We start from the raw sequence: 11,751 nt of genomic DNA, 5'->3' as shown, positions 1-11,751 counted from the left end.
TATCCACCAACAATGCTACAGATCAGTGTTCATCAAAGTTGGAAAACAATCATCTACCTACCTGCTCTTGCATTCCTGAATGTCTGCATCTCTACAAAAACCCAAGGGGTGTTCCAATAGCACTGAAGATTTAAGGCTCAAGTGTCATTGCTGCTAAAGCATTTAGACTATCTACAACAGCTTCCTTTAGTAAGTAACGTATTCATAATAGGTCATTTAAAATTAACAGAATACTATATCACTTTCAAGTTAGTTCACTGGAAATACGTTAATGGTAAACCCACCACAAAATGCTTCTTCCATAAAAGAATCCTTAAAAAGTAATTTCTCATTAAGAAAACTTCTCAAAATAGCTTATCTGTCCTCGAGAGTGACAACACAGACCATAGTATTAAAAAAGTTAAATATGAATATGCTATGACTTATGAAATTAGGCAGAATAGCTTTCCTATAGAAAGAATAAGATACACTTCAAGAACATATACGAGGACTAGAAAATGTATCATTTCTGGAGTCAGGATAGTAATCTGAAATCTAGATTTCTGTATGGAGAACATATAGATAGAACAGGACTTGATAAAGGCATTAAACATACCTGGGTGCAAAGGCAGTCATGTGGTTACTTTGAAACCATCCTCAATGAATACACACCAGAAGATAACCTGTAAATTTGCTTCTTTTGAAACCTTCCAAAAGTCTAGGTCTGCAAAGCTCTGCACAGCAAAAGCTTCAAAGATGTTTAAGTACAGATGTCACAAACAACAGAAAAAATTATTATCAGAGGTAACAGAACAGAAGCATAAACCTCCTTACATATTTAAAAAGCCTTCAGCCCCTAACATAAAAGTGTGTCTGTCTGAAACTTAAGAGCAGCTATAGGAAAAAATACGTCTGGAAACTAATTCACTGTGCTGGAACCTGAATGCCATTTTTGGGAGCCATCTAGAGTCAATCCATCGTACGAAGTATACCAGCCACTCTACTAAAAGATGTTGCCCCTTGAGCCCCAAACCGAAGAGCCCGTCAGCCTAAGAGCAGTTTGCCCCGCTGACGGTAATTACCTTGTCCCACCATCCTTCGCCCCACCTGCGTAAGTAACAGCTTCTGACAATGTTAAAGTCTTAGAAGATAGAGATTGGACAGAGGTTCAGCAAATCAAGGTCCCAGATAAGCCTTATTTTTCTGCCAAAAAAAGCATCAGGTCATTCATTAACTCTTCATTAGATGGTTCACAACAGGTTAATGAGTCACACTGGTTGGGGGCACATGGAGGGTGTTCGGTTTTGTTTTTTTAACTTGCACTGTCTTTCAAAGCTTCAGCTAAATAGGCAGGAGAAGAGGACTTCCATCTTTTTGCAAGCACCATCTTCGTGTTTCTACGTGCCAGACTTCAGTAGAATTCTAAGTGGGGGGTTGCATTCATGTACAAAAGTCTCCATGAAAACCTTCTTGCTTTTCCTACCAAAGGTACAAAATACTGTTTTTATTTAAGGTGTCTTCATGCGTATCTCTCTGACTCGGTCTTCCCCTTCATCAGGGCCTTTGCTACAAGTGGGGAGAAGCATATGTGCCAGCAGTACAATTATCTTTTTCAATACAGTAAATATATTGCTTTAGTGAAAGACTGGGAGGCGTTTGTTACGTAAATGGTTTTTGTCAGCAAAGTCCAACAATCTCTCTCTCCCTCCCTTCCCCTCTCAAATATCCAACTCAAATGAGCTTCTCCCTCTCCCCCCCCCCCTTAACCTCTTCACCCGGGAGCCCTTCTGGGCATCTCCTACAGGTAAGCACAGCTTGCCAAAAATGACTGAAACACTGAGGACCAGCCAGTCCTGGTGAGCTTAACAGATTACTTGACTGGAACACCATCTTGGAAGAAGTCACATCAAAAGATAAACAGCATTTTGGAAAAAGCAGCAGTGAAAAAATTAGGGGTAACAGTAAGACAACTGAACATGAACTCCCCGTGGCTAAAACACACTGGTGTTTAAAACACAGGGACTAGGCAGGTCGTGAAAATCTTGGGTAACTAAGCAAAGAGATTCTGAGCAGAAGCAGGGAGGCAATACGCAACGCTAGTATGCACCTACCCTGGTAACCTATGCTGGCTCCAGTTTTGGGGTCCAAATGTACATTAAAAAAATTGGTCAAAATTAGAAATATTTCAGTGTTTAACTCTGGAAAGCCTGCCTCAAGTTGAATTTCTTACTGTCTGGTAAGAAACAGGGGTGGGGTGGTGATGTGGGGAGTGGGAATATCACTTTTTGCCATCTACTAACAAGAGCACACTGTTATAACTGTTTAATTGTACAAGTTAAGGTCAAGGAAAAATAGATTTGCAACATTGTGACAAAGTTAAGCCTTCTGTAAAAGAACCCAATGTTTTTTCCAGTGCATCTGGTACACCAGCTAATTAAACACAAGAATTTGCTTTGGCGTAAATTAAGACTATTGTATATAGATACCAATAACTCAGTGTAGAAACAGCAGGTTCTTGTGCTTTCTGAATCTCTCTCTGTATAGAATACTGTGTTTTAATTGTTCTTTGGTCAAAATGAACCAGAGCTGGAACTTGCCTGTATATTTCCATCTCCTGTAAGTCAACTTTTCCAGATAAAAGTAGCTTTTGAAGCAGTATTTTCTAGCTCACCTCAAAACATTAGAATGCAAGACAATATTGCATAAGCATCTACTCAAACTGCAATTAGCAGAGAAACAATTCCCTGTCCTGCCTTTTTTTCTGAACTCCTAATTTATATAAAATAATTTGTCACATAGTTCCTTCAGGATGAAGGATCAGAGTCCATATACCTGTACTTCTTAATCCTAAATTTCAGGGGAGTCTGACATTTGTGTTCTCACCTGCCTGCAGGACCCTTGCTGAGCCAAGGACAGGTGTACTGGTCAGATGCCCCTGGCTGCCCAATTGCCTTAAAAGACAGCTAAGTATAAATTTACTACTCTAGCTTTAGTAATACTGGTTTGGGATTGCATAATTTTTCATGAAAGTGATTGCTACCACTGTTAGTATTTTGTAATGATGACTGGAAAGGGAATTTGAGTGTCCTTTATAGGCTACCCTGCTTTCACTCCCGAGAGGTTCAATGAGCACCCTTGCAACACCGCACAGAGCTCTACACTAACATAACGCACTTCCTCTTCAAACAGTTACTGAGCAAGTTTTAAACACGACTACAATCAATTGTTGGAAAGACAATCAGATTGTTGTAAATTGAAAAGCAGTTCAATACAACATTTAGGGAATTTTATTTAAGAATAAAGCATAACTAGAATATGAAACAAGCATTCAAAGTCAGAGAGAGAAGAAATTAAAGTGCCTTAGAGTAAATTAGAAACATTTTTCAAAGGTGTAGGAATACAACAAATACAACTGTGTGTGGTTCCTTTTCTTTAATGAAGAACAAGTAAATTTGATGTCTTAAAATCACATCTTAAACCTTGTTCACTCTACGGTTGATCTCAACATGACACATGTAACTCACTTTCTAAACCAAGAGACTGTAATTACACTGGAAGAACAAAGGCTGAGGTAATTGCTGACTAGAAAACTTTGTTACAGAGTCACTTGACATCCCAGAATTTTTCCCAATACTTGATATCATCTTGTTCAGGAGGCGACCAATTAAAAGACAAATTTGAGGAGCAAGGGAACAAAACTCATGTCCACATTTCTTTTAATTTTACTCAGAAATATAAAAGTGCAAGTTCTGTAAATTAACAACATTTACAGTACATCACAATAAATATGCCACCTTGTGACATCTAAAAATGCTAGTTATTTATTTGAAATGAGTCGTATTGAGATAAAAACTGCATCAACATCAACAAAAATACCTGACCCAGTAAAGATAGTCTTAACATATTAACTAGCAAGATGCATATTCCATTATTGCTATTAGACCATGCCTCCGAGTTCCAAAGTATAAAAACTTATCAGTTTACATAAAATACCATTGAAATTTTTCTCATCACAGGCACAATCTAACATAAAAAATAATTCTGACATTTACAATGTAGGAGATTCTCCTACGAGGTGAGGAAAAAAAAAAAAACAGAAACAGATAGTTCTATTTCAGTGATGATTCTCTAAATCCACAGAAAAGCTGCAATTTGCACAGAGCTGAACTGTTATATGAATATATAGTGTCTTTCCATAACTGTTCCTGGCCTGGTGAGAACAACAGGCCTTTTAGTAAATTTACTACAATTTGCTAGCTACCTCCAAGTATGTAGACCCTAGATATCCCAACACAAATCGCATGCAGGTGCTTTGTGTCCTGAACAGCCTAGTCTCACATTATATTTATGCAGTGTATTTAAAAGGAATTTTGTCAGTAACTGTACCGTTTCTAGCTCTTTACCCAGAAGGGACTGTGTCTCTGATTGCAAAACATTAAAAGTCAGGTAGGACAAAATAAGATTTCAAGTACATTAAAGCCCATTTTTAAAATCATTATTTGAATTCTAAGTAATCACTATATATACAATATATTGTTTTCTAGTCAATACTTATTTGGATTGACCAAATAAGGTTGAACACTCACTTATAACTCAGTATTACTGTCAAAGCTGAATAAAAAACCCAGTGTACTATCTGTAACACACCTAGATTATAGAAAAATAAAACTGCTTTTTTAAGAGTTAAGAGTCTCTCCTCTCCTTCAGGAACTGCAACAGAAGTGTTTAACTGCTCTAGGAATGCCTTTCATAGCAGGAACTGTGTATTTCTAGAGAGAAATAAAAGTGTCTCAACCGTTTCATTTGGCCTACCAAATAGGCTATTACTTTTCTCCTCCATATCAGTCTTGCTTTAGATGCAACCTCAAAAGCAAATCAATGAAGGTTAGGTGCGGGCAAGGTCTAAAACTTTGGCGACATATTCTACAAAAAGGTAAGAAAAAAAAAAAAGTAAGCTAAGGAACTGTTTAAGGCAACCTGACCAAAGTAAAGATAAGGCTTTAGGATCACTATTTGCAAGGATATCCAGTTTTCTTAGCTTTGCAAAGTAACATCAACTAACTTTCTGGTCAGATTTCCATTCATAAGCTTCTTTAAAAAAATATTTACCTTCCTAGAATATGATATTAACTGAATATAAAACATAAGGAGATACTACATATTACAGACAAAAGTAAAAAAAAGCTACAGATGAGCACACAGATGGCCAAGTATCAAAAATTCCATGGTCATAATAAAAGTTTTAAGCTCTCCGAGGTATTTCAATATCTTAACACCACAGGTTTGGAATACCATATAGAGACTTAGGATATCGTAGTATTGGTATAACTACCAAAATAGATTTTTGGTTTTGTGTTTTGTTTGGTTGGGTTTTTCAATACCTTTAAAGGTCACTGCTATAAAGACTCAGCAGTTTGAATATAAAATATGTAAAATTACTGTATCTGGCATATGTATTTTAACATAATGTTCACAATATTAAGAGCAGAAATAAGAACTGCCCACACTGTAATTGCATGTCAAACAAAGTAAGTATTTGGCTGGAATGTACCAGAAGCAGAGATCCTAACTATTGACATAATTTATATCACAAGTATGAGCTGGGTTGGGAGGGAAGGAATGAAGAATGGAAGGGGATGTGAGGTTTAAAATTCACACATTAGTCATCATGAAGTCACTGACATAAGCCACTGAAATTTAGTAAGATCTGCTTTTCGCAGCTCAACAGTTTTTCTCCTCCCATGCATTGGCTAATGCTTGAAGAAAAAAAAGTGTTCTGACTATTCCCAACTTCAACATTTACAGTAATTACTTTTATTGTATTATTCTAAACAAAACAGAAGTGCTCTCCTTGTCATATTTTAGATCTAGATCTATTTTAAAAGGTAAAAATCACACCTGCCAATATTGTTGAAGTAAATCATGTGTGCTTATTTAGGCTTATCCACAGTTACAAGCAATTGTGTTCAGCTTGGTTTAAACAGAATAAAAACTGAAGAGTTAAAAACACAAGGTCACTTAACCTTCTTCCTGGTTGATTTACTTTTAGTTACAACTGTAATGTTTTACTAAGCCATACCAACTCTGACCATACTAGGAAAGTGTCTCTGGCACAAGTGGTTTTTCAGAAGAAAAGCTGGTCTTCCCAACAGCTCTTTCTTCTGCTTCATCTTAAAGTGCAGAAACTGTGGGAAAGGATAACAAGACCTCCTGTCTGTCACTGTGGAACTACCTCCCTTAGAGAAGCTAAGGCTGCGTGTATGCGGACGTGCAATCTGTTCTCAAAGTCATAGCCACTAAATTCCTCCTGGGAGAAAAAAAAAAAAAAAAAAAAAGCATATAACTATTAGCCTCCTTCACTTTATGATGTGAAGATAATTTTACTACTAATGCTTAAGAAGTCACGTTACAAAACAGACCGAAGAAAAGAGGTGAACTGGAGATTGCATGTTGCAATATCCCCGCATTACCCAAAGTAACAGAATTATTATGGAAAATCCATGTTCGTGAAGACTGCAGAAAGCTTTCATTTCCAACATGCTGTTTGGATCCCATGTAGTTGGAACAGCACCTAGGAATTTCTGCAAGTCCAAAAGCTCTAGAAAATCCCAACATGCCCAAGGCAGGAACCAATTGGAACAGACAAGGAGTGGAGAGTTGTCATTTTCAAACTTTCTGTAGCCAAATCTTAGTTGAAACACTTGGCAAGGTTCTAACACTCCACTAATGTGAGTTCTGTGCTACAACTGACATAGAAATACATATCTATGTAAAATACATGAATGCGTATCATATACATTAATGTCTATCTACATGATAAAGTTGTAGATTATGGGTAAGGGACACTGACACTTAACATCCACCCGCCCTGGCCCCAAACCCCCCAAAACACCACCTCTCTAGTGCCCTCATGTCAGAAAGATAAATTTGAAAGTGTCTTAGTTTTTACCTTGGCTTGGAGAAGTAAGGTTTTGCCTCTTGGCACAGTCTACAAAAAGACAGACATTGCATTAGAAATGCATTGCAAATGTTATAGAAAATATCTTAAGTATATGGCCTGGTCAGTCCAGAATAGCATCTCTATCTTGAAAACAAGATACTGAGCAGACAAACACCTCTCAGATTAGGAAACTAGAAACACAAATGAGGCACCCAAGAAATGCAGTATTACATATTTCTGGTCCTCTACAGAAAAGGAGAAATTACCGCTTTAAATGCAAGTTGCAACTGATGATGGTGAGCTACAACAAAGCTCAGGGAAACAAATGAGGCTACAGATAAATGACTAATTGATCAATAGAATAATTTTTGTTTCTTAACCAAAGTTCAAGCCATTTATTTACAAAACAAGTTACAGGATTTTAAGGATTAAAAGTTGTTTCAGAAACCTCAATTTCAAACTCTTAAGGAAAAATATATGTATTTGCAGATTAATATTTACTACTGAAAAGCTTATGTTTTATTTCTTATCATACAGTACATTTTTATTTTAAGCCTCACAAATAATCAACTGCCTTATAAGTAGATGGAAAAAAATAATTTTTCTTATTCAAATATATGAATATGAACATATGTATTTATATTGGTTAAATTACATTCAGTGTCTAAAAGATCTACAAAAAATCTGTAAACTTCTTGACGTAACCATATTATAAACCTAAAGAACTTGATAAGAACTAAGTTTACAATAACAAAGATGATTCAGATGACGTGATAAATCAAATATGTAATTATGAGTAATTTTAAAGTAAAGTAAATTTAATAACAGCATGGTTTTTATACTAACACGCATATTCATATCTGTATCTGTTTCTCAGGTCTTTAATACGCTCAGCCTCTCAGGCAAATGTGATTTATAAAACCCTATTCGCTTCTCTTTCTTAATCATTATAGAGCTCTTGCATGACACCTCACCTAGTAAATGGAATTTTCTATGAACAGCATCCACTCGCCTCTAATTCTAGCTCTTGCTTTTCCCCACCCCATCCCACTTTATTCAAGTCAAGCATCATTTACCTCCTAATTGTCCGAGTGCCACCAGAGGGAGTTTCCTGCATGTCCTTCATATACTAAGCGCTACCATAGCTTCTCAATACAGCTACAAGCGGAGGCTTGTTCAGCCCTCAAACACCGCACATGAAGCACGTTCAGTTACTATGTGCACATACTACACATAAAGCAGGAAGGAAGGAGTGCTCCCACATTCTCAAAATCTTCAGACAACTTCACTACCCACCACACTTTTTTTTTTTAAGAGACACCTGACATGATCAAATTTAAATATGAACATGGAAAAAAGGGCAGCAGGAACATTACTGGACTCAGACCTCCCTGCCAGGCTTCAAGGCCCAGTTCTAAGTCATAGGGCAGCAGAGTTTTCAAAATAGAACTATTATTTTTAAAAGCATTTTCTCTAGTCTTGTCCTTTGTCATGATAATAATTTTTATTGAGAGATTTTCCTTCCCTCTTTAAGGGGTAGGTTCAGCTCAGATGACTAAATCTGACAAGATTAAAAACAACTGAAAACAGATTCTTAAGAATATGAGATACTGTTAGCCCAACTACTTTATACACTACATACAGTGATGTGGGGGTTCAAGTCACTACCCTGTAACTGCTTCCCCCCAACCTGCAATCTGATTCAGGAAGTACTACATAAAGCAGCACAAACTCGAAATAGTGAGTGGTGTTACATGTCTGAGGAGGGAAAAAGCACCAGGAGTGGTGCAGAAGTTGCCCTAGTTTAAGATACTCTGGGCTCCCTAGGAGGCGGGGTATGTGCAAAGACCTGAACAATCAAATGTATCATCAACCAAGCCATTTGGACAGTCTGAAAGCCAGGTGAATTATTTTCCTCATCGTCCTGAACAACGAAAACCTCACTACACATCAGAGTGAATGCTAAAACGCCAACACATACAGCTTCACAGGTATTTAAATGACTGAAATCACTTTACTTATATATTCCCTGCAATGAAATAGTACAACAGTATGCGTGCCCTCAGTCCAGCTAGGTTTCCAAGATGCACTGATGTGTGAGATTAGGAAGATATCTGTCTAAGAGTGGGGATAAATAATCCCAACGTAAAAAGACTTTTGACAAATACCATATAGTTCCAAACATAAGTTTGATCCCAAAAACATGGAGCTATTTTAGAAAGGCATCAAATTCTATTTGGAGAGGATAACTACAGGTAATCTTTGATCTTGAACAGCATCCAACAGGAAATTAAATATGTAAGAAAAGGATCCTAGGCATTCAACACATTAAATACCACCTGCAGACAACAAATCCCTGCCTACCCAAGGCATTCTTGTCAGGCCTCTGCTGCCACCAGCAGCAGGAACACTAAGGCAAGTGAAGGGGGAGAGGTCTTTGCGTCTTGAGGGATGATAGAAGTATTTGCATATGCCAGTATTTAAATATACTGTTTCTGTAAGTATGAAAAAATGGGCATCATGGCATGATCAGAAAGGTGGAAAGTAAATTCTTTGTGGGTGTGTCATGGTTTAACCCCAGCCAGCAACTAAACACCACGCAGCCGCTCACTCACTCCCCCCCACCCAGTGGGATGGGGGAGAAAATCGGGAAAAGAAGCAAAACCCGTGGGTTGAGATAAGAACGGTTTAATAGAACAGAAAAGAAGAAACTAATAATGATAATGATAACACTAATAAAACGACAACAGCAATAATGAAAGGATTGGAATGTACAAATGATGCGCAGTGCAATTCCTCACCACCCGCCGACCGACACTCAGCCAGTCCCCGAGCCGTGGAATCCCTGCCCCCCACTTCCCCGTTCCTATACTGGATGGGACGTCACATGGTATGGAATACCCCGTTGGCCAGTTTGGGTCAGGTGCCCTGGCTGTGTCCTGTGCCAACTTCTTGTGCCCCTCCAGCTTTCTCACTGGCTGGGCATGAGAAGCTGAAAAATCCTTGACATTAGTCTAAACACTACTGAGCAACAACTGAAAACATCAGTGTTATCAACATTCTTCGCTCTGAACTCAAAACATAGCACTGTACCAGCTACTAGGAAGACAGTTAACTCTATCCCAGATGAAACCAGGACAGGGGGCTTTTTGGTGTAAAGTACTAAATAATAATCAAAACAACGTGGTGCTACACTCATCAAAATTCTTGCTTTACTGCTTGCTGTAGGTTTGCAGACATGTTCATTTTACTGCTAATGAAAGACACCACTAATGGTCAGGAATGTAACAACTGCCCTGAAGAATCCCAGAGAGTCTCAGGCTCTGGTTTTTATGTAAAAATAAAACCCAGTAACAACAAAACAAGTCACTGCAGTGTTATTGACAGATACTCTAAGCTCCTCAGAATCTCCTTATAGCTCTTGATATTGAAAAATAAAGATATTACCTAAAACACATTGCATTTCTTGGTTTGCAAAAAACCAAAGTAGTAAGTTTCTTTATGGTAGGTATAAATCACGTTTTTAAAACTTTACATACATTATCACCTATAAACTTTGATTCATTGTTTGTATAGTGATATGTTGACTCCCCATAATTTTAAGAGTTTAAAAATAGGTTATGCTATTACCTCCGGGTTGTCTAAAAGAAGACAGCCAAGTTCATAGCAAGCATATGGCTGGACGTATAAGTTGTTTTGACGGCACAGTTCATCTTTAGCAGCTCGCTGAAAGAACTATAAAAATTAAGGAAAAAAAAAAGAAAAAAAAAGATTGCAGTCATACATTAAAATTGACTGATACTTAAAAAAAATCCAGAAGCACCATTCAACTTTAAGCACTAGAAATTAGCCCAAAGCTAAAATGAGAATACATTAAAAATTTCCAGTAGTGAAGATTCTTTAAGCAAGGACCCAGACATTTTTACCAACACTGCCGTGTCAAAGCAAAATTATTTGTTTGGATTTTTACAAAGTGTCATGGTTTCAGCCCAGCCGGTAACAAAGGACCACGCAGCTGCTCGCTCACTCCTCCCGCCCCCCCTCCGGTGGGATAGGGAGGAGACGGAGGAGAGAAAAGAAAAAAAAAAACTGGAACCTCGAGGGTTGAGATAAGGGCAGTTTACTGGGACAACACAAAAAAAAAGGTTACAACAACAACAACAGTACTAATGGAAGAATATACAGAAAGAGTGATGCACAGTGCAACCGCTCACCACCCAGAACCCAACGCTCCGCCACCGAAAGTCGAGAGAGCCCTCCCCCCGGCCCGCTCCCCATTTATATACTGAGCATGATGTCACATGGTATGGAATAGCTCCTTGGCTAGTGCAGGCCGGCTGCCCCAGCTATGCCCCCCCACCTCCCTGAGGTACACATCGAACTTCCCCATCCTTCTGCATCACCCACCAGGTGTACCCAGGTCCCTGAGCAAAAACAACCCCTTGGACAGGTTTGTCTCTGCTTGAGGGGGGACTAACCCAGACTGTCTTTCCTAACATACTTCTCATGCGCACTACAGGGACTTTATCCCCTTCTACAGTATGTGGAAGTCTTGGTTGGGTGGGGCCAGCCCGATTGGCAGATCCTCTAGTATTAACTAACCAGGTGGCTTTTGTTAAATGTGTATCCCAATGTTTGAAAGTTCCACCCCCCATTGCTCTCAATGTAGTTTTCAGCAGTCCATTGTATCATTCGATTTTTCCGGAGGCTGGTGCGTGATAAGGGATGTGATATACCCACTCAATGCCATGTTCTTTGGCCCACATGTCTATAAGGTTGTTTCGGAAATGAGTCCTGTTGTCTGACTCAGTTCTTTCTGGGGTGCCATGTCA

The 11,751-nt window shown here is 38.4% G+C and overlaps 2 protein-coding genes across 4 annotated transcripts in view; one reads left to right on the top strand and one right to left on the bottom strand.

Moving 5' to 3' along the window:
- Positions 1–2,981, top strand: part of OSBPL1A (oxysterol binding protein like 1A) — a 91,007-nt gene extending 88,026 nt beyond the window's left edge. The window contains exon 28 of the mRNA XM_052787409.1: positions 2,873–2,981. Within this exon, the coding sequence (XP_052643369.1) occupies positions 2,873–2,966 (94 nt within the window). The 3' untranslated portion in view covers positions 2,967–2,981. The remainder of the gene's footprint in view (positions 1–2,872) is intronic.
- A 262-nt stretch (positions 2,982–3,243) lies between these two features.
- TTC39C (tetratricopeptide repeat domain 39C) overlaps positions 3,244–11,751 on the bottom strand; it is a 45,483-nt gene continuing 36,975 nt past the window's right edge. For 2 of the 3 annotated variants that reach the window (XM_052787412.1, XM_052787413.1), the window contains exons 12-14: positions 10,550–10,654; positions 6,929–6,967; positions 3,244–6,286 (exon numbers count right to left, since the gene is read on the bottom strand). In XM_052787412.1, the coding sequence (XP_052643372.1) occupies positions 6,197–6,286; positions 6,929–6,967; positions 10,550–10,654 (234 nt within the window). In that variant the 3' untranslated portion in view covers positions 3,244–6,196. The remainder of the gene's footprint in view (positions 6,287–6,928; positions 6,968–10,549; positions 10,655–11,751) is intronic. The other variant, XR_008235232.1, reaches the window with a different exon arrangement.

The sequence above is a fragment of the Harpia harpyja genome, chromosome 5 (genome assembly GCF_026419915.1).
Source record: "Harpia harpyja isolate bHarHar1 chromosome 5, bHarHar1 primary haplotype, whole genome shotgun sequence".
Classification (NCBI taxonomy): Eukaryota; Metazoa; Chordata; class Aves; order Accipitriformes; family Accipitridae; genus Harpia; species Harpia harpyja.
Note: the sequence above shows the minus strand (reverse complement) of the source record. Positions and strands in the feature narration are given on the sequence as shown.